This window comes from Piliocolobus tephrosceles, chromosome 3, assembly GCF_002776525.5.
Source record: "Piliocolobus tephrosceles isolate RC106 chromosome 3, ASM277652v3, whole genome shotgun sequence".
NCBI classification, from domain to species: Eukaryota; Metazoa; Chordata; class Mammalia; order Primates; family Cercopithecidae; genus Piliocolobus; species Piliocolobus tephrosceles.
Window position 1 is genome coordinate 74,086,182 of NC_045436.1, and position 22,812 is coordinate 74,108,993.

The following is a 22,812-nucleotide window of genomic DNA, read 5'->3' on the forward strand; positions in this document are numbered from 1 at the left end:
GACATAACCATTAGTGTAGATATAAAAGCTGCAAAAGAGTTTTTCAGCAGTGATACAGAAGTAAATTGAAGAAGGCAGCTGTGCATGGTGTTAAATTCTTGGTTATGATTAAACAAATAACCTGTTATGAACGCATGCCTTGAATAACCCAACCCAAATATGAAAGACGGAAAACATGCTCTGGGATTTAAGGCTCCTAAAGGTGACATAACTAATATTCGGCACCAGTGCCAAATAGAGATTTGAAGCTGAAGCTGAAGCCAATAATATCACTCACCAAACTGTGAGCCTTTTAAAAGAAATTGTTCAAGTCAGAATTTGAGGATCATGTCAGGTATAGCGAAATGTATGGATGACTGCCCACATTTGCATTTATATTTTTACTTAGTTCTCTGTTAAAGAGGATGAATGCCCCAAAACATAAAAAAAAAACAAAAACAAAAAAAACTTTAAAAATTCTTACAGTGTATCAAAGCTCTCTCTCTCCAAAAGCAGATTTCAGCCTATGTCACATTCTTCCTTTTGCCTCCAAAAACTGCCTCTCTGATAATAGCCCCTTTTTAAAGGTGTGATAGCAGTGTTTATAGCTTACTATTTTAAAATGAACGTTTAAGATATTAATTGATGTTATCTAAGGCAGGGATGCAGAAGTGGTTATAGAATGTTGGAAGAGGTTTAACATTGCAATGTCATTGTTGAAGCCTGGAGTAATATACCAAGAGTGTTTGTGTTGTGTGTGGCAGAAAATTGCCTTTGACTTGATTCTTTATTTTGAAGAATTTGATCCTTCAGAGAAATTTTAAAAGTTTAAAACAAGCTATATTGATCTAAGAAAAGAGTTTGGACTTGGAGCAGTTAAAAATGAGGATGTTGAAAAGTTTCTGGGGTCCTATCCCGATGATCTAACTGTAGAAAACATTCAGCAACTTGCCGCTGATGGCTGTATGGATACAGAAGATGATGATGATAGTGATGATGAAAGTCAGAAGTCTGTACGCCATGACATAATACAAGTGATCAGTTGTTTTAAATGCTGTGAAAAAAGTTGGACTGCCTTGAAGATAATGGTTTTACTGCTGAAGATATTAGAATAGTCTTGTATGGCATCTGGACGAATTTGGAACCATACAGGCAGCTTTAGTGTAAAAGGAGGAGGCCAACAACATCACAGAAATTTTATTTATTCTTTATATTTTAAATTAGTACAGCGGACATAACACAAGGACAATGAGCTACAACCTTCTGTATCTGGTGTTACACATTTCCGTTCATTTTCAGATAACCCATCTTTTACCACTTCACAATAACTCATAAGCTGTAACCCTCCCAATGTCCACAAGTAAACTTCAGCTCATATTTATTGTAGTATTTATGTATTAACTATTTAGTGTGTGTAAAATTGTGGTATCGTTTTTATTAGATTTCCTTCTCTTTTTATGTGTCACTGATGAAGTTTTTGACATTGTATCTCTAACAGTTTTTCTCCTAACAGCTACAATTTTTACTTTAACAATTTTACATAGTGTAATTTTTGCAAATGCATGTGTCACAGCAAAAGTGACTCTGGTCAATAGAAGAGGACATGATGACCTTTCTTTAAAGCTCTGCAACAATTTTCCCATTGGGGCTTGCCAGAGACTTCATATGATATCCTTACCTGCGACAGATTCTTGGATAATCATTGCATCTGCTGGTGTCATGAAACCCAAATGGCAGAGTACCTTGTACTGCACTCTGGACATGGTACAGAGCCTTCTCTTAACCCAGGCCCCATTCATAACTGACAATCTTTTTTTTTTTTTTGGGATAGAGTCTCCCACTGTTTCCCAGGCTGGAGTGCAATGGCATAATCTTGGCTCACCGCAACCTCTGCCTCCTGGGTTCAAGCAATTCTCCCTCCTCAGCCTCCCGAGTAGCTGGGATTACAGGTGCCTGCCACCAAGCCTGGCTAATTTTTTGTATTTTTAGTAGAAACAGTGTTTCACTATGTTGGCCAGGCTGGTCGCAAACTCCTGACTTCGTGATCCACCTGCCTCGGCCTCCCAAAGTGCTAGGATTGCAGGCGTGAGCCACCATGCCCAGCCATAGCTGACAATCTTAAGAGGTATTTTATAAAATCAATCAATCAGTACACACCCGAATGAAGTATATCTTGCCTCCAGTGTGCAGTGAGCTCCCAATGTCCAAACAGTCTAAAGAGGCAGATAGGTACAGCCTTTCTTTTCTTAAGAATGGAGTTTGCAACATGCTCCAGACTACACTCCCATAAAAGTGGTGGGCCTCAGAGTGAGGATGGTTATTCCTTCACCCTGATATGTGGCATGTACGTATCTGACCAGTACCATTGAAAATACCCACTACCTGTTTTTCAAGTCCAGTCAACATGATATCTTCAGTATAGTGGATCAAGTGATACTCTCTGGACTGTGCAAAACCATCGAAGTCCGTGAGTACTGTATTATTTGAGAGAGCCAGGAAAGTTACTGTAACTCTGAAGACTGAAGGTATATCATTAAACCGGCCAAGATAAAAACAGATTGCTTCCGTTTGATCTAATTGGGAAAGGAGAAAAAGCAAGTGCTTGATTGATAACTGCATAGCCATATTGATTTGCTCCAGCAAAAATACCACATCCTGTAAAGCAGCTGCAGGTGGAGTTTGATTGTTTATGATACTCTTAAATAATTCTCCCAAGACTCATCTACTTTTTGTATAGGTCAAGGAAGCATCTTACATTGGGATGAGATGGTGATGTCAATATCTGCAGTTCCTTTAGAACTGTAGTACTTGTTTATTATTGTTGTTTTGATTGAGAGGGACAATTCTAGGGACTTGGATTTGGTGTTTTCCGAAATAGTGGCCCATACCTCATGGGTCAGGGAACTAATATAATAGGGGATTTCTGCCAGTGCCAAATATGTCTGTTCCAACTATGATTCTGGAGATGGAAAAATAAGCACTGAGTTGAATCATATCCCTTGGGCCCACTGAGATAGATAGGGGCCCAAACTTTATCAACTAGCTTTTGTAAAGCGTCTGTGTAACCTCCTGTACCACATGAGTATATTCAGCCACCAGGAATTACAGCTGGCAGAAGTGTGGGATCCAAGAGCAAACAGCACATGATAGGCACACCATCTACTAAATACTATGCTATCATATGTTTGATTCCCAAGAGCTGTTTACTGTTTTCCAAATAATTTTATCGAGGTAAAATTCATGTAGCATTAAATTAACCATTTTAGAGTGAACTATTTAATGCTATTTAGTACATTTACAATGTTGTATACCATCATGCCTGTCTAGTTCCAAATGCTGTCATCACCTCGTAATAGTATGCTATACCCATTAAGCAGTTTCTCCCCATTCCCTCCTACCCCAACCCCTGGCAATCACCAATCTGTCTTCAGTCTCTGGATTTACCTATTCAGAACATTTCACATAGGTGGAATTATATAATATGTAACCTTTTAGGTCTAGCCTCTTATTTTTTAATTTCAGAAAAATGTGTTTTGTTTTTATGTTTTATGTTTTCATACTTTTATGTATGAAATTGGGGTATATATGCAAGTTTGTTACAGAGGTATATTGTGTGATGCTGAAGTTTGAAGTGTGAATGAATCTGTCACCCAGATAGTAAGCATAGTACTCAGTAGGTAGTTTTCCTTAACCCTTCCCCCCACATCCTCCCTCCGCGTTCTTGTGTTCCCCAGTGTCTGTTTTTCTCATTTTTATGAACATGTGTGCCCAATGTTTAGCTCCCATTTATAAGTGAGAAATGTGGTAATTGGTTTTCTGATCTCACATTAGCTGGCTTAGGATAATGGTTTCCAGCTATATCCATGTTGCTGTGAAGGACATGATTTTGTTCTTTTTTTATTAGCCTCTTACATAGCATAATGCTTTCAAATATACTACAATGTTCATTCATGTTGTAATATGTATCAGTACTTCATTCTTTTTTTATGACTTAGTAATATTCCATTTTATGTGTTTACCACAATTTATTTGATTCCTAAACTGAAGTTTATGAAACACTTACGTAGTGAAAAAGCAGTGGTCTAGAGTTAGATACTTGCATCTGTTCACTCCTCAGCTGATTGTTGTCCATCTGTGAGCTTTAAAATACTGTTCTTGGAATTTCAGTGTGCCTGGGCTGTAAAGGTGGCAGTATGAATTTCTGAGGATTTTGAAATGTTTTCTCCAGATGTGTTTCACCAATATGTCTTATTCCTTTGCTCAAAATCCTGTTGCTTCTGAAGAAAAGACTAACCTTAGGCTTTATTCCGTGTTAGCTCTGGTTTAACTCTTCATCCTTGTAACCTATCTACATTCTCTGCACTGGAGCCCAAGTGAACTACTTAACTATTATGAAATACATGCAGTTTTCTTTAGTGCAAATATCCATAGCATTTTACTGGTCTCTGTTTTATGAAATTTTATTTTACTCCATTGTGCAGAGGAGGTATCAGAATTTAGTTATTTCTATCTAAGGTATTGAAAGAGAAGAAAGCAATTCAGTTGTTGGATAATAAAGGAGGTTGAAGAAGAAGACTGTATTTTTCTCCATCTTGTGTGTATTGCATGTGGTACAGTTCTAAGCAAAGTAGATAAATGCTTTTTGATTGACTAGAATTTTTCCTATGCGTGAACACAAGGAGTCTTTTCCTTGCTTAAATGTGGACTTTAACCTTTTTCTTCAAGCGAAGTTAAGTGACAGAGAAGAAGGAAAAGTGAGACTATAGCCACAATTCTCATATTAATCTGTTTGGTTTATACATTATTTAGTTCCACTTAAATTCCTTTTATCGTTGTTTCAGTTTTATATTGTGACTAATTAATATTTAAGCCATTCTGTGAATCTAGAGTGAACTAAAAGTAAACTTCTCAGAATTTGAAATTTTTAGGTGGGTATATAATAGTGAACATAGATGAGATACTTTTGTATCCTTTTAAAATTTACCATTGTCTTGGAGAAGATATCGGTATACTTGAATTATATTGAGTTAATTTGAGGATCATTCTAGCTTTTAGCAGATTTATCTCATTTTAAGCACTGAGAATAAAGTTTGAGTTACTGGATATGCAGTCAGAGTCTTTCAGTGATCTTAAGTTAGCAGGATTTTTTATCCTTAAAGACATACATTTGTTAATGTTCACAGAAACAAAAAGAAACATTTTGGATTCTTCTGATTGATTGTGATAATTTTCAGATCAAGTCAAAATACAATTATAATTGCCTTAAGACCATTGTTATTGATTTCTCTTAAATTTTTTTCTTTTTTTTCTCCCCATTAGGGAGAGGAATCAAATGAGTCTGCAGAATCTAGCAGTAATTGGGAAAAGCAGGAAAGTATTGTATTGAAATTGCAAAAGGAATTTCCCAATTTTGATAAACAGGTGAGTAGTCGTGTATGAAAATTTAATCAGTGTGTACTAAGTGTTTTTATTATAAAATAGTGTTAGAGTTCAACCACATAAAAGCTTAGGGTGAGTTTTGCATTCTTCTAATTAAATGTTCTCCTTTTATCAATGTTATAAAGTATTTTCATGCTGTTTATTTATGTTGTTTACCTTGTTTACTATAGTATCTATACTGTATCCCTAAGTCATTAAAAAATAACCGTAATAAAAATTGTGAACTCATTTATAACATGTAAGTCATCTAGAAAATCATCTGTAACCCTGCTCCATCAAGTAACTGCCTAGTTTTTTTCATGTTCTCTTTCTTGAAATGTCTTATAAGAATTTAAAAAGTATTCCATTTCAGTGTTTTAATATTTCATAAGCTTTCTTCTACTTCCCAGGTAGTAAGAATATTTTCAGAGTCATTAAAGACTCATGCCACACATGGTGTTGCTAAAAGGCCCTCTGTTTAATCCCATGATCATATATAGAAGCACATATTTGTTTAGCATTTAGAGTACATTTACACTTGCATTGATTTATTTGAGTATATATGCTCAGATAGTGCATCTACTAAATTCTGATGAGCTGAATGCAAAATCTTGTTGCCATATTGGTTCGTCACCTGTGTTGAAACTGCATGTTTTGAAGTTGGCAGTTTGTAAAAGCCTAGCTGCATATTGAAATTTCATTTTAATTGAGCAAACACTTCTTGATCCTCTAGTGTTCACAGTACTTCATAGTGAGAGTTAGAAATGCAATAAAAATGTCAAGTTTTCTTTCCTTTGAAGACTATTGTGTATTTGTGGAGGTGAAATTACACAGAAAGCATTTGTAAAGGAGTGTAAAAACAAGTGCAAAATAATCAGATATGAATTCTCTGTTTTCAGGTGATTAACTAATTTTTAAAAGAGCATAGACATTTTCTTCAAGTTGCTAATTTGAGATTTTTAACAAAAAGATAAATGACTTATTTCTAGGAACTAAGAGAAGTACTCAAGGAACATGAATGGATGTACACAGAAGCTTTAGAATCTCTAAAAGTGTTTGCAGAAGACCAAGGTAATTATTCTGTGTCATAGAAAGTACATACTTCTCATTATAGTCTATATTTTGGTGTATAAGAAAATGGTATATAAGAAAACCTATTAGCTGTTAATCAGAGGGTGGGATTGCAAAAGATGTTGAAAGTAATGATATAAAAACATTCTTTAACAACCAGTTTTTAAATGTTTTGACCTACCTGCCTGTTCTTTATCGTAGTGTAAAACAAAACAATAAATATCTTTCTATTCAGTCTTTCTCGATAGTTAAGACTACTTTTAAACTGGCATGTTTTATTTAGTGTAAAAGAAACTTTTTAAGAACTGTCAAGATGGATCTTGTGATTGGTGGTATCATGTCATTACTGTAATATAGATGTCTTAGACTATACTTGCACAGATATTAAAAGCACTAGCATCAAAAACTTAATCATAGGCATGAACGCATTTTGGAACACTCTTAATTCTAGGAACCAAATGATAGAGGAGAGGTGGTAAGGAAGAGTTGAGTCATACATGTTTAGTAACATACCTAAGGAAGAATCAAGTAGACTAGCTCTTCATAATTGCAAAGCCAGTTTTAAAAGCCCAGCATGGTAGCTTTAGGGGTTTTGGATTTTTTTTTTTTTTTAATAAATTGTTTTAAAAGAAAGGCTATACCACCAATGCTCTTGATGGCACAGAAAATGATTTTCTGTGGCAAAAAGAAAGCCACCAAATCTAAGTTTGAAAAATGAGTCAAAAGAGCCATGTTATGAATGTGAAAAGATTTGAGGAATACTTTAGCCAACTTATTTTGCTTATTTTTTTTATAAATGCACAAAAATAAAGGTATGATAATCTGTGTAAGTCTAATAGCTTTCTGAGTAAGTAAAAATTTCTGAATAAAGTATTGTATTATAGATTGGTACATGTTTTCTCACTGGTACATAAAATAATGGTGTACCTTCATTCACAGGCATCTTAGAATTCTGTAAACTGATAGTGATAAAGTAGTGGGGCTTTTTGGTAATACCATATTGCATAATTTTTTTTTTTTTTTTTTTTTTGAGACGGAGTCTCGCTCTGTCACCCAGGCTGGAGTGTAATGACACAATCTCGGCTCACTGCAACCTCCACCTCCTGGATGCATGTAATTCTCTGGCCTCAGCCTCCTGAGTAGCTGGGATTACAGGCATGCAACACCATGCCTGGCTAATTTTTATATTTTTAGTAGAGACGGGGTTTCACCTTGTTGGTCAGGCTGGTCTCGAACTCCTGACCTTGTGATCTGACTGCCTCAGCCTCCCAAAGTGCTGGGATTACAGGCGTGAGCCACCATGCCCAGACTATTTGAATAATTTTTTAAGTAACGATGAAACTTAGACTATTGAAGATAGTATTGGAAAATTATGGATAGTTGAAACATACACACTTTTTATTAGTAAGCTTTATAGTCGTGTTAGCATTGTTCTGCTATATTCAGTGTTGGTATAGTTGAGTGGGGCAGCTAGGAATATCTGAGACATGATACAGATATGCAGCTGCCATTTATGTTCTCAGGACCTTTGTTAGAAAAGAGAAATTTATATTTAATTCCTTTAAAAAACAAGTTATCGCCTGCTTTTGAAACTAATTGTTTAACTTCAAATTCTACTTAAGTATTTTTAAAATGTATCAAATTTAACAATAAATTGTGGTTGAATTCTTCTGTATTCAAAAGGAATAAGTAAATGTTTTAAGTTTTTATTTGAAATATTCTTTATATTTATGTATTTCTAATTTAGTTACTGTTTTGTCTTTTATATGCAGATATGCAGTATGCATCACAAAGTGAGGTTCCAAATGGAAAAGAAGTTTCTTCAAGAAGTCAAAATTACCCTAAAAATGCAACTAAAACAAAACTAAAACAGAAATTTTCAATGAAAGCACAAAATGGCTTTAACAAGAAACGTAAAAAAAATGTATTTAATCCAAAGAGAGTTGTTGAAGACTCTGAATATGATTCAGGTTCTGATGTCGGTAGTTCATTAGATGAGGACTATAGTAGTGGTGAAGAAGTGATGGAGGATGGCTATAAAGGTAAAATTCTTCACTTCCTTCAAGATGCTTCAATTGGTGAACTTACTTTGATTCCTCAGTGTTCTCAGAAAAAGGCTCAGAAGATAACAGAGCTCCGGCCCTTTAATAGTTGGGAGACTCTGGTAAGGCTTTATTCTTTTTTTCCCCTGTATGTGTGTGTGTGTGTATTTAATTCACAGTACCGGTTATAGTCAAGTTGTCTTCAGCCCAGGGAAGCATAGATGGGTGGCCTTATCCTGTGTAAAGTCAAACATTACTTTCATGGTAAGCCAATAGTATTTCAAATAGTGTCATATGACCTAATTTTGAATGAATTAAGGGGTGATTTTCCTGAAAAAACCCAAGCTGATTGGCTGGGAATACTGTCACTCATTCTTTTGCATAGAAACTTGGTTCATTTCACTGCAGAAGAAGAAATTAGAGCTTACATTTAGGAAGGAGTTGTTTGCTAGCCTGTTCTGATCTGTTACTGCTGAGACACCATGCAGAAAGCAAGAATGTGGCAGAAATTTTACTACAACTACTTGAAGAGCAATAGCAACGGCCAGGGGAGCTCCATGATTCAAAGTGCCAGCTTAAGTGTTTTATGCTTCACCACAAAAGAAGCAATTGTTTATATTCTTTTTTTCTTCTAAAAGTGACAGCTCAATCTCTAACATGTTTTTCTTGGTTAAACAACGCGGCCATTTTATGGAGTGTAGCAGGCTGCAGCGTTTTTAATTGGAAAGATAGAAAAATTTCTGGAAGCCTAGAATTCAAGCGTTAGGTGAAGGGAAGGCATAAGCACTGGTAAGTACACTTTGTATGATCATTTTCTGGAATTTGACTTTCTATAAACAGGTTTTATCCAGGATACCTGCATTTTGAGTTTTATGAATACCAATAGTCATCAAATCTTATTCATACAGATAAATATAAGAACTCTAAAATTTTGCTTCAACTCTTGTGTGGGCTTTTATGGCAGGAATTATATATAGGCCTGTTGTAAAAGCAATATGGATGATTTTTTACAGCTTTAAAAGATGCAGCAACTCTTGATGCTTTATAACATTTTTTAGGAAGTTTTATTCCCTAAATTAGGGAGCAAAGTTGCTTTTGTGATTAATTTTATACTTGTAACAAATCTAAATGAGCATTAAATCCCTCGATAAGTGTCTCGAAGTGGCAATAGGGGAGAGTCCTTGAACAATGGTTGTAAATGCATTTTTTTAAATTAAAATATTTGAGAAATACAGAAACAACATTAATAATATTCCATAGCTTTAAAAAATAATAATAAAACCATTTGTTTTGCCTGAAGCCTTTGCTTTTCCAGAGAACATCTGTCAAAGCAGGCCCTTTCAAAACTTGTTTGACTTTGCCTGAGTGATTTATTTGTTAAAGTATTTGCTGAAGGGCTTTCTTGTTCTTCTTTTCTTCCTTTTCTTCTTTCTTTTAATCTTTAATGGTCTCCTATGTTGTTGCAGAATTGGGTTGCTCAGGCTTGTTGGGATTCTAATTTATTTAATAAGATATGCAATTATCTGCACTAGTTTGTTTAGTTGCTGTAACTACTTGCCCGAATATCTTATAGTAAAAGTAAATTATACAATTTTACCAGAGGTATATGTGCCAGATGTTTTTAAAAAATATTCGCCACTTAACATGTAGAAATCTTATTTCCCCTACTAATTAATCAGCAGAGTTTAAATTAGTCTTGACATGAATTTGGAGATTATGCATTACTTGCTTAAACCTCCTAACATCTTGCCCCTTTCTAAAAGTTGAACATAAGGACTCTATTGTTTGTTCTAACCATCCGTCCAAATGTGAAATATTTTATGTAACAGTCTAAACGTATCTGAAAAGTAAACTTTCTACTTGAATTCAGTGAGTACAGTGCTTTGCCATCCTTAGCAAAGTAGGGGAATGAGCTTTTTCAAATTAATAGTGTAAATTAGCAAGTAAATATGTATATGCTTTAAATTTTAATTTGCTTAGAACTTTGAGCTTCTACTTGAGAAATCTTTAGAATTTTAAATGTGACTTATTTACAGGGTACTTTTTTAGCCCAAACCCTACCGTAGAGCAGATTTAATATCTTAATAAAATTATCAAAACAAAAGTCAATATTATGAATATTTTAGTTAAAAGCTATATAATTTGCTTCTTTCCTGTTAATCAGTGAGGTTTGATAATGTACCTCTAAACAACTTCAAAAGGAAACAAAAGCCAAAAAAATTGTTTTGTGTTGGTAGCTGCCATATTTAGAAATTTCTTTGAGAATTCGTTGAGGTTTTAATCATATTGCTCAGTCATATTTTAGTGAAAATTACAAGGTATTAAATATATTAAGAACAACCTGCTAACAACTAGTCTTCTCTTTCTTGAAATCATTGTTTAATCTTATTTAGTCTTAAGAATTGGAGAATTTCTATTTACAAACTGTGAAATTCATAAATATTTCATTAAAAAATGCATACTTGAGCCCATGAATAAAGTACATATATACAATAGTAATTTTTGTTAAAAGTGAGGTTTCTTTACCATTGGTGATTATTAAATGATTAAACGTAATTAGTATTTCATTGTCTTATAAAAGTAATTTGAATGTGAAAATTATGTTATGCCTTTTAAAACAACGTTTGAAAAGTTGTAGATCATTGAGTTGTTTTCAAGGTAGTAGACATATAAATGTAATATAAGTGTAATAGATATGATATATAAAATGTAAGTATAATATACTTATTAATATCACCTACTTGGTAATCTAATTACAGTAATTTTAAATCTAGAGGTTACTACCTTTCTCTACTGTTATGACTTATTTGTCAGATAATTAATGCTTTTTGAAACTAAAACACTCCAGATATTCTAGTCACCCTCATTTTACATGAGGAAAGTTTGATTTTTTTTTAAATTATATTACCTAAGAGGATATTTATGCTTGTAGCTTTATAATCATTTTTTCTATGACTCAAAATTTAAATATTGTTTTTAAATTTTTCTTCATAATTTTTTCCATTTTACTTACAATTTTTCTGCATGACATCAGTAATGTAGGTGCCCATTGTGAGAAAACCTCATCATTAAATCAAGTAGGCTTCAGAAATATAGCAAGCCAAAAATGTCATTAGTTTAAAAACTTGTATTCTTACTGTGTTAAAATTGGAATTTTTATTGCCAAATTTCACACAGTTGATGACATCAGTTCACCATCCACTTACTGGATTTTTGTCTAGCCTTGCACACAGTAGGGTAGGGAATATTATTATGTCTGTGAAAAATCTAACTCTGTTGCATCTTTATATGTTAATCAGATTAGTAACGTTTTTATGCTGACCAGTGCAATATGCATCAGTAACTCAACCTGAAAACTTTTATATATGCATCTACTTTGTTAACATTTAGATCAGTGTAGATCCAGTCTTCCTTGGCTAATAACCAAGCAACTCAGGTTTAGTTCATGTCAAACACTATGCTCCTCATTGTGTTATTCTCATCTACTAGACTGCGGATTTTCTTTTTTGGTTTTTGTTTTGTTTTGTTTTGAGACAGAGTTTCGCTCTTGTCGCTCAGGCTGGAGTGCAATGGCATGATCTCAGCTTGCTGCAACCTCTACCTCCCAGGTTTAAGCGTTTCTGCTGCCTCAGCCTCCCTAGTAGCTGAGATTACAGGTGCCCGCCACCACACCTGGCTGATTTTTGTATTTGTAGTAGAGATGGAGTTTCACCATGTTGGCCGGGCTGGGCTAGAACTGCTGACCTTAGGTGATCCACCTGTTGCAGCCTCTCCAAGTGCTGGGATTACAGGCATGAGCCACCACACCCGACCCTTTGCTTTGTTTTAACTGGTGATTTCTGTAAAATACTTGGCCTAAATTGGCCACTTAAAGCATGGTAATAGGTATTTCTTCTTTCTGGATAAGGTGGCACCAGTGAATTTATTTGTAAGATTACTGTATATTCAGGCTTTGTTTTAATTTGTATAAGTTTGATAATTGTATTAAAACTACAAGTGCATTTTGAGTACTTTGTAGGCTGCTGCCAGGTATTTATAATAATGAATAAGCTTAGGACTCTGTCCTCAGGACTGTCTTTGGTAAGTGGGGATTTAATAATTTGAAAATTAAATCTACTTTTAAACAGTTTCCCCCTTCCCATGGAAATTCAAAAATAACTGTACAGTAAGAGTGACACACTGTGGCAAGAGAGGGATACTTCAGATACTGACTGTTTTTGAAAGAAAAAAGTCTTTTGAATAGTCACTCGAGTTTTTAAAGAAGAGATCATGATGAGGGCCATATTGATGAGTTTTTTCATGTAATTATTTAGGAAGTAGCAGTTAGCTTTTTTACTTTCTTCCTTCTGAAAAGAGATTTATCATTTTTTGAAAACAATTTGTTTTACCTAAAATTGAAACAGTATGTGCGGAAATGAAAAAGTAAAGTTTACCCCAAATTCTACCAAAGATACCCACCATTTAAGATGTTTTGAGCATCATCTGTTTATGTATACATTTGTATACTTCATACCATGTAAGCAGGATCATCTGTGCTTTTCAATAACTTCAGATTTACTATTAGATCCCACATTTATAGGGTACTTTGTATTTCTTAAATCTATTTTGGGGGAAAGTTAGGTAACTTACAGGATTAAGTGATTTTTGTGTTTCGAAAACAGTAACATGGTGGCAGCAGTGTTCTTACAAACCCTTCCTTAAGTGAGAGCCCCTCTTTCCCCCTCCCCAAATTAATGAAGATATTAACTATTGGATTTCTTTACTTTCTGTTAATGTTTATACTTTTATTATTTACACATACACTTAGATTAACAAATAATTCTATAGGCTTGTTCTCCCCCCCACCTCAAAAAATCTGTATCCACCCTTTTCCCCAGCCTGTTGCCCGCAGTGCAGATAACTTCTTTCATGACTTTTTGTCTGATCTGATCACCTCCATATCTTTATGTAATATAATTATAATGTACTTTTTGTCATTTTGTCTAAAATAACTTAACGTTATAGACAATAGGATTTAGCTCTCACTGTCTACCTCACTTCACATACCCATTTTCTGTTCCACAGTTCTATTAATATATGTTAACATGGTGATTTTGAAGATCATTTTTAGTGTCTGCATTGTTAAGACTATGCATATTCCTTTCATAGATGAACCATGTAGTATACTACATGGATTTTTTTTTTCTCATTTTTTTTCTAGTTGTTATTTGTCTTGGTTTTTCTGTTTATTTTCTTATGTACTTGTCATTATGTCAACTCTAAAGTCTTTTCCAGTTGCCTAAATTTCCTGTCAGATTTTTTTTTTCTTTTTCTTTTTCTTTTTTCTGGCAGTCTCGCTCTGTCACCCAGGCTAGAGTGCAGTGATGAGATCTCAGCTCACTGCAATCTCCGCCTCCCAGGTTCAAGTGATTCTCCTGCCTCACCTTCCTGAGTAGTTGGGATTACAGACGTCTACCACCACGTCCGGCTAATTTTTGTATTTTTAGTAGAGACGGAGTAGTTTCACCATGTTGGCCAGGCTGATCTCGAACTCCTGACCTCAAGTGATCCGCTCACCTCCACTTCCCAGGGTGCTGGGGTTACAGGCATGAGCCACTGCACCTGGGCCTGAGATTTTAAACACCTCTGGTAATCTGTCAGTTTCATCTGTTTTAGAAAATCAGGAATTTTATCACCTGCTCCGATTTGGACTAGTTACACTGTAGGCCAGCTTATCAGTTGTGTCCTTAGGATTTCATTTTCCTGACATCCTGGAGAATCCTTTAGTCTCTCTCATTTTGAGTCTCTTGTTTCTGAATTCAGTGCATGCCACTTTTTTATTCCATTGGTTTTGTGAGTGCATACTAGGTGATAGGTGAATAATATAGTGAAGCTAGATGACCTGATTTTGAATTCATGTCTGCCATTTTCTAACAGCTTACATATCTGTAAGCAAACATCTGTAAGTGGGGTGTAATTATAGTGCCTACCTGTGGGAAAGTCTAAAAATGAAATGCCATCAGTTGCCTGGCTCTTTAAAAACATTAGCGGCAGATATTCACAATAATTTGCACTGCAAATGTTGTATGTATTATTAATGAAATACTGAGAAGCTGTTGTTTTCTGTTTGTCCACTATCTAAGTTCTAGCCGTATTGAATCGAACTTTTAAAAATCAAACCATTCTTCTTTTTTTTTGTTAAATCTCCATGCCCACCCTATAGCTTTTTAAATCAGATTTATGGCCAGGCTAAGTGTTTTAGCCTCCCTTGTGATAGTTTGACAAAGCTCATTCCACTGGGCTATGAGCAGTGGTATGTTACGACTTTTGGAAAGTGTTGTTTCTTCCTGCCAATAGAAGGGTCGGTATGATGGTGGATGTTGAGGTTATTGAAGCAACAGAGTTAAAAGAATCCTTACTTTTGGAACCAACATACCAAATCTGAATCAGTTCCTCAGGTCTTTATTTACATGAGAGATTAATAACTTTTATTTAAACCCCTCGTATTTTGGGTTTACTGTCACAACTGAATCAAATCATAGTAAATTCATCATTCAGTTAAACTCTTTTTCCTTTGAAAAACTGTCTACTTCTGTTTTACATTTGTGATTAGTGGGTGGTTGTTAGATAGATCTAAATTCTAAATCAGCAACAGTCATTTTGATCATCTCTAAAGTTGGTTTACTTGTGTGGGAGGGAAGAGGTAGGGAGTGTTAGGAAGTCCTAAGGAGTTGTTCTGAAATTTCAACTTCAAAATAGCCAAAAAGTGAAGTTCAGTTAAAAAATCTCATAACCAACCCTTGACTTTTAAAGCATCCTGAAGTAAGAATGACCTTGCACTCCCCTTCATTGCCTCCCCCATTTTGTTTTTACAAGAAATTTAAGCACACAGTGTTATAGTATAATGAACCCCTATGTGTTTCTTCCATACTCTTGTCCACTTCCTTCCATCATATTATGTTGAAGTACATCTCAGATGTCATTTTATCCTTACAATTTTAAATATGTATCTCCTGAAGAAACCATAACATTCTCATATCTAATAAAAATCAATACTTTCTTAATATCAAAATATTCAAAATTCAAATTTCCAGTTGTCTCATAAATGCCATAGTATTGGTTCATTTGCTTTATAGTTTGTTAGTTTGAATTAGGATCCAAGTAAGGTCCACTAACTGAGATTGCTTGATAGGTCTTTTAAGTCTTTTAATCTGTAGGTTCCTCATCCCCCACTCTCTCCCCTTCTCTTTTTCCAGTTTTTGGTAAGGAAACTGGGTCATTTGTTCTATAACTCCCATGTCTAAACTTTTCTGATTATACCTCCCCAGTATAGTTTAACATGTTCCACTGGACTAGTACTTTCTGTAAAATGATAATTAGAGGGTTAAATGCACCCACCAATATTGTTACATAGTTAGTGATGTGTTCTTTCATCAGAAGACAGTAATATCTGATTGTTACTTTTTGTAACATTACCAGCTGTTGGTGCTACATGTCTGGATCCATAATTCATTAGCCATTGCAAAATTAATACTTTTTATTATTTTTTTATTTTATTTTGAGACAGTCTCTTGCTCCGTCACTCAGGCTGGAGTGCAGTGGCGTGATCTTGGCTCACTGAAACCTCTGCCTCCCGGGTTCAAGAAATTCTTGTGCCTCAGCTTCCCGAATAGCTGGGATTACAGTCGTGCACCACCACACCCACTTAATTTTTGTATTTTTAGTAGAGGCAGGGTTTCACTGTGTTGGTGTTGAACTCCTGGAGCCCCAAGTGATCCACCCACCTTGGCCCCCAAAGTGCTGGGATTAGAGGTGTGAGGCATCATGCCGGCCTGCAAAAATAATATTTTAATACTGTTATTGCTGCTTCTTTAGGAACTATCTATAAAAGAACTTCCTTATATCTACGACTCTAAATGTTGCTGTTCGTATACAGAATTCAGAATGAGTGTTTATTCTTTCCTTTAATTTTCCAGCTCTCAAAATAATGATTGGTCACCCCCACCTTTTAACCCTTTCTTGTGGCTTCTAAATGACCATAATTACTTTATGCCCTTAAAAAATAAGTAAAAGGGAGAAATTTTTTTTAATAAATAAAAAGACATCAAACTTAAATGTGTAAATGGGACCACTTAAGTGAATTTGTGATTTATGTCTGCTGTAATTTTTTTATATTAGGAAGTTTCAGCTATGAAGGAAATTTTATATTTCAGAAAGCTGTTCAGTGGCAGAAAATAATATAATGATTATATTATTTTATAATAAAATAATTTTTATATTACAAAAATCATAAGATTAGATCACAATATACTAATTTTTTTCAGAGTTACCGCTTGTGTAACAAGCTTTTGAAAATATTTGAGGAATAGTAGTATATTCTTTTTTAAGTGAAAAGGAAGTGAAACCTGTAATTGCTTTATAAAGATTCAGTGTGCTTCAGCTTCACTTTGAATATATTCACTTAGTGTAACCTAACATTGGTTTTCGTAAAAATGGTTATGTGACTTACATGTTAGGAATCTTTACATTTTACTTTTTATCTGTTTCTCAGAAAATAGTGACTGTTATCACTAAACTCATACTATGCTTAGGCACTAACCTTCAGCAATACAGTAACATCTTTAGATTTCTACTGAATTATGAATATGTAATTAGATGAGTATTTATCTCCATGTGCTTCTGGCACATATCTTCAAAGCGTAACTATTGTGAATAAAATTACACATTTATAACCACTGTGAATTAGCTACATATTTAATTACTCAGAACTGTCCATGAGAAATACTATAGAAATTATTTACCATGTGGTGTATTTTATACAAATTCATTATAATCAGTGAAAGATTAAGTAAGTCTGTTTGTTTGTTTGTTTGTTTGTTTGTTTGTTTGTTTGTTTTTGAGACAAGGTCTCTATCACCCAGGCTGGAGTGCAGTGGCGTCTTGGCTCATGGCAGCCTCTGACTCCCAGGCTCAAGCCATCGTCCCACCTCAGCCTCCTGAGTAGCTGGGACCACAGGCACGTGCCACCACACCTGACTAATTTTTGTATTTTTGGTAGAGACGGAGTTCTGCCATGCTGCCAGGGTGGTCTTGAAATCCCGAGCTCAAACCATACTCCTGCCTTGGCCTCCCAACGTGCTGCGATTATAGGAGCCACCGCACCTGGCCAGTTTATTGTTTTTTTGTCAGTTAAAACTTACACTTTCCTTTTTGAAATTATTTCTTCCTTCGCTTCTCTGATACCACATCCTACATTTCTTCTTGCTCTTTCTATTTTAAAACGCTTTTAAATGTTGATGTTCTTCAAGGTTTTGCTTTCAGTTTTCTAATCTTGAATTTCATGTGCTTTTCCTTAGGTAATTTCGTCAGCATCTTTGACTTTGATGGTCACCTGTGTGCCATCTTTTTCTCCAGGTTATATCTCCTCCCTAAGATATAGATCTTTATTTAACCACTGGCTCTCTCTCCAAAATTTGGTAGCTATCCCAACTTTAATATATCCAGAAAGAGACTTCCCTTGCCAACTTGGTAAATTTTAATCTCGATAGATGGTACTACTAATCTGTTAGCATTGAAGCCAGAAGTCTGGGAGTTGGGCTTAACTCTTTTCGCTCATCTCCCTACACTTAATGGATTCTACCTCCTAAAGATCATGAATCTATCAGTTTCTCCGTGTTTAACACAGGCCACTATTGTCTCTCAACTCAAAGCCACCTTAATCGTTTTTTGCTCTCAAACCTCCTTCACATTACTCTCATAGAGTTCTTTCTAAACAGGAACTCTCTAAAACCCTTCAGTAGCTTTTTAATGCCCATAAGTTCAGTTTAGAACTCATCAAAATGATTCATACCCTTACTGCCTTCCTGTTCAGACTTGTCTGTTGCTTCTCTAGGTTCTGACATGTGAATTTATCTTTCCATTAAAACAGTTCTTTTATTATTTCTAGCTTCTTACTCCATAACGAATTCCTAGGTCTTAGATTTTATTAGTCTTTTTGTGATGAGTGCCCATGAACTTTTGTTATTTCCCTTGTTTATACCAGTGGTTATGCTTGAAATTGTTAACTTGTGTTTCCCAATGATCATAGACCACAAGGACAGGAGCTGTGTCTATCTCCCAGATAATTCAACAGTTAGAGTAATTTGTGTTAAAAAAAAAAAAAAAAAAAAAAAAAAAACTTAATAAATGGTAGTTGGTTACAGAAAAAAGTGTTTATTTTGAATTTTTAAGATCTTAAATTATTTTATTTAGGGAGGTACTAGTTACAGTGAAAAGAGCATGGACTTTTTCTCTTACCCAACTTTGTGATGTTAGAAATTGAACCTTAGTTTTTTCTTCTAGATTTGGTAGACTACTCTTGGTGGTAGTTATGAGGATTTAATGAGTTACTGAATAAAAGGTATCTAATAGTTCCTAGCACCTAAATGGCACATAATGTGTGTTCATTCCTTATTTCCTGGTTAATTTGTTGGGTTTCTCTCACATGTACATATATTACACACACATACTACGATCAGCATGACATTGGTTTTTTGGCCTCTAATTTTTGGTTGCATTGAAAAATAAAAGTATTTTAACTAAAAGTTCTAGTTAGAACCTCCTTAAGACACTGATTCTTATCTATACTGCTGCTTATGTATAGATCTTTCCCCGGAAAAGCACAAAGTAGGCGGAGTGGGAGATCACATTGTGATTATGAATGTTGTCCCTGTGGAAAATGTAGAGTAGTGTGCAAATAAACTTAGTATTTTACAATGCCATTTTTGAAGTGCTAAGAATAGATTGGATATTTTGTATATTTCCAAGTTATTCTGGGATAAATATGGAAAATGTATATTGTTATAAACTGTTTTATTAAATTATCTTAGTTTATCCTGAAAGCACTTAATTACTATTGCTTGAGCTTTTCGCTCAACTTAGAAATACTGTGATTACTTAGAGTTGTTAATGTGATTCTTGTTATAACTTGGAAAAATATGCTAAATAGGATGACATGAATAAAAATCATGTGTGGTATTTTCCTAATAGATGGTTTTATTTTAGTTTCCTGTATTTAGTTCTGGCTTATGGGATTTTCATTTTTGCCCCAGATATTTCAGATAGCTTTTGGGATTTCTCATCCTTTCCACTAAAAATATTTTTTGTCATGTTTTTTAGAATATATATTTTCAGCTATCTATCTGAAAAATTCTAATTCTGATACAGCTTTTACATATGAAGTATTCAGTGCCTCCTTTTGAAAAGTAAATACAACTGTGTTTTGAAAGAAGTTCTGTGAGTTTTCACAGAGAACTGTTTGTAGTGTTATGTTGAAACTGGTTTTTAAAAACCTTATCTAATTATTGAATAGGTCATAGTTAACTTTTGATTCATGTAATATCTCTGCATGTAATAGTCTCTGTTTAGAAGTAAAATATCAAGTAACAAATAATTGGAGTTTTGAAAACTTGAAGGGCTACACTTTGATGATAGATGTGGAAAAATATCTTTTAAGAAGATTAATCTTAATATGTAATAGTGATAGGAAATGACACATAGAGGTGAGAGATCAGATTTGCAGTGACTACATTTGATACTATTACCTTTGGTATTAGGGAAAAGTGAATTTAAGGTTTTGAAATGTTTTTAAAACCTTCATAGGAGATAGTAACAATTACTTGCTAGCGTTTCTCCTATAAGAGAATAGCTGTGAGGGCAAAGTAACGAGTTTGGGATTATGCATTTTTTGAGGGAAGATATATTTTATTTTAACATAATGAGTTTGATATGCGACAGTGGAATATAAAAGTGAAACATGTAGCAATTCAAATATAAACATGAAGAATCAGATTCTCTTAGTAGTTGACTATAAGCTCATTAAGTAAAGGTTTAAATTATCAAGCTTGTTTTCCTCATACAGAAATCAGGATTGCCTTTCTCTTTCCTAGATCTGAACTATTCAATTATTTTTCTTTTTATGCCATAGTTCACAAAGATGTCCAAAACTAATGGCTTATCAGAAGATTTGATATGGCACTGTAAAACACTGATCCAAGAAAGAGATGTAGTTATAAGGCTTATGAACAAATGTGAAGACATTTCAAATAAATTGACCAAACAAGTTACCATGCTTACTGGAAATGGAGGTGGATGGAACATAGAACAACCTTCCATTCTAAACCAAAGGTAATCTTTGTTGAATATATTTATTCATATTTTATCTCAATTGTATAAAATATCTGAACTTACTGATTTCTGTATCATGCCTAGAAAGATATGGCAACTAGTGGTAGGAGAGAATCCCCAGATTTTCTGTAATGGCACATAAGTGGACTATGAACTGTTTTTCATTCATTTCCCCCACCCCCAAGTAGGGTATTTTATTCTATCATATCATTATAAATTAAAGGGGGGGATGGTATGATGCTATATGACCAGTGTCTTTTTTTGCCTGATAACAGATAATTGTTTATATAATTACAGAAAATGAAAAAGTGGTTTTAGCTGTTTCTATACACAAATTTGATGTCCTAAAAAAAGTCAGCTGCTTAATTGCATTAGCGTAAAAATTGCTTTCCTATCCCATTTTGTGTTTAATCATAAATAAAATGAAATGATATCCCATACTGTGATGAAATGTTTTAAATGCTTTGATAAAGGCCAGCTTTTTAAATCTCCTTTTGGGGTAGAAATACATTAGTAAGGGAAAGGACAGGTGATTAAATAGACCATATAAGTCTACATGTTTCCCCAGTTTGCTACTTTCAATAAAATACTTGCCAGAATTCATGAAAAAAAAAAAAAAATACCGTCTAGTGGCCAGTACATATTAAAATGGTTTTCGTAATTGTGATCACCCACATTTTGCATGTTGTTGGTGGATTGGGGTGGGGGAAATTGTGTTGAATTTCCTTTAAAAGTGTGTATATTTCTAAGTAATTTGGAGACTCAGAACTGTTCAGAATACTTCCCCTTTTTAAAAAATAATATAAAACTGTTAATAGTACGATGTTTATAGTGGCAAAACCATGGAAACAAATGGAGTTCCTAAAATTAGGAAATAATTGAAATGAATTATGGTATATCCATACTTTGCAATGTTACACAACTTTCAAAATGAGTTACATCTGTTCAGAGTATTTCTGATAGGTTAAGATTAGCAGTAGGATCTCATTAAAATTAATTGCCTTAGTTGCTGATTTTATTTACTTCCGATATTTTTCTAAGTTAATGATCAAAGCATATTTGCTGATCATTGGTTAATAATTTAAAATGAAGGTATGGAAAAAAAAAAAAAACAAGATGATTACTGGCCTTTAATAGTAAGCTACAATCTTTTCTGTGCCCTTCTAGGGTGCTATGGGATGATGTAGGGAAACGTGATGCAGTTTCCACAAAGAAGCTCTTTTCTCTGTTGCATAGAAAGAACTATATCAGCAAATTTCATCTCCTAAAAGTGTAGTTGGAGCTGCTGCTTCTTGTTCTCCAGCATTGGATATGGGGAGTTCTTCACTCTACAAGACTTACCCAGTTGAGTCTACTTTATCATAATTTGGATTTTTAAAAATCAAGTGCTTTATTGCATCACTTAAAAAATTTCTCTCTCAAAACCACATTCACAAAGTCCTGTTACTTGTAAATAGTTTGATCAGGTAATAAACTATCCTCCATTAGACTGAGGATTTTTTAAATGAAATACTTAATAGATGAGAAAAATAGTTGTTGTTTTTTTTAAGTGCTTGTTGGATCTTATCCAAAGTACAACTTCTAAAACCTGTATAGATAGTCTCTTTAGAGTTTATTTAAGTGCACTTTTAGGGGTTACAATTTGTTATCTTAATTTTTGTTCTTCAGCCAGGGTAAGAGTTGCATAAGCAATTTTTACTTGCTGTACTGGCCAGGCATTGTGGGTACTTAGTATGTACACATTGAAAGTTGTTTCCTTGCTTTAGTAAAGGATTTATTAGCACAGGGGAAAATATTAGACTACCCTGATGAATAACCTATCATGCTTGCATTTTTCTCAAAACAGAACATATTCTTTGTAACAAAGTTTATTTTGCTACAAACTGTTGCAAATTTATGTGAATTGTAGAAGAAAGTTTGCCTTTTAGAAATATAGATATTCCAGAATTCCTCGTGAAAAATAAAATCTCTGTAGGGAAAAGTTAATTTTCATATGTACTTCAAAAGCATTACATTCATAATCTTTATTTTAAAATGTCAAAATTTAAATTGCTTAAAATAGGGAAAAGAAAAAAATCCTTAGTATTTCTCCTGTTTTATTCTTACTATAAACTTAGCCATCTCTAAAACTCTATTTAATTAATCCATAATTTATCAG

At 34.1% G+C, this 22,812-nt stretch overlaps 1 protein-coding gene across 3 annotated transcripts in view; it reads left to right on the forward strand.

Annotated features, from left to right (window-relative positions):
- The window catches only part of SMARCAD1 (SWI/SNF-related, matrix-associated actin-dependent regulator of chromatin, subfamily a, containing DEAD/H box 1), an 83,050-nt gene that overhangs the window by 37,057 nt on the left and 23,181 nt on the right, over positions 1–22,812 (forward strand). For all 3 annotated transcript variants that reach the window (XM_023193330.1, XM_023193331.2, XM_023193332.2), the window contains 4 exons: positions 5,299–5,400; positions 6,387–6,468; positions 8,241–8,632; positions 20,455–20,654. In XM_023193330.1, coding sequence (XP_023049098.1) covers positions 5,299–5,400; positions 6,387–6,468; positions 8,241–8,632; positions 20,455–20,654 — 776 coding nt within the window. The remainder of the gene's footprint in view (positions 1–5,298; positions 5,401–6,386; positions 6,469–8,240; positions 8,633–20,454; positions 20,655–22,812) is intronic.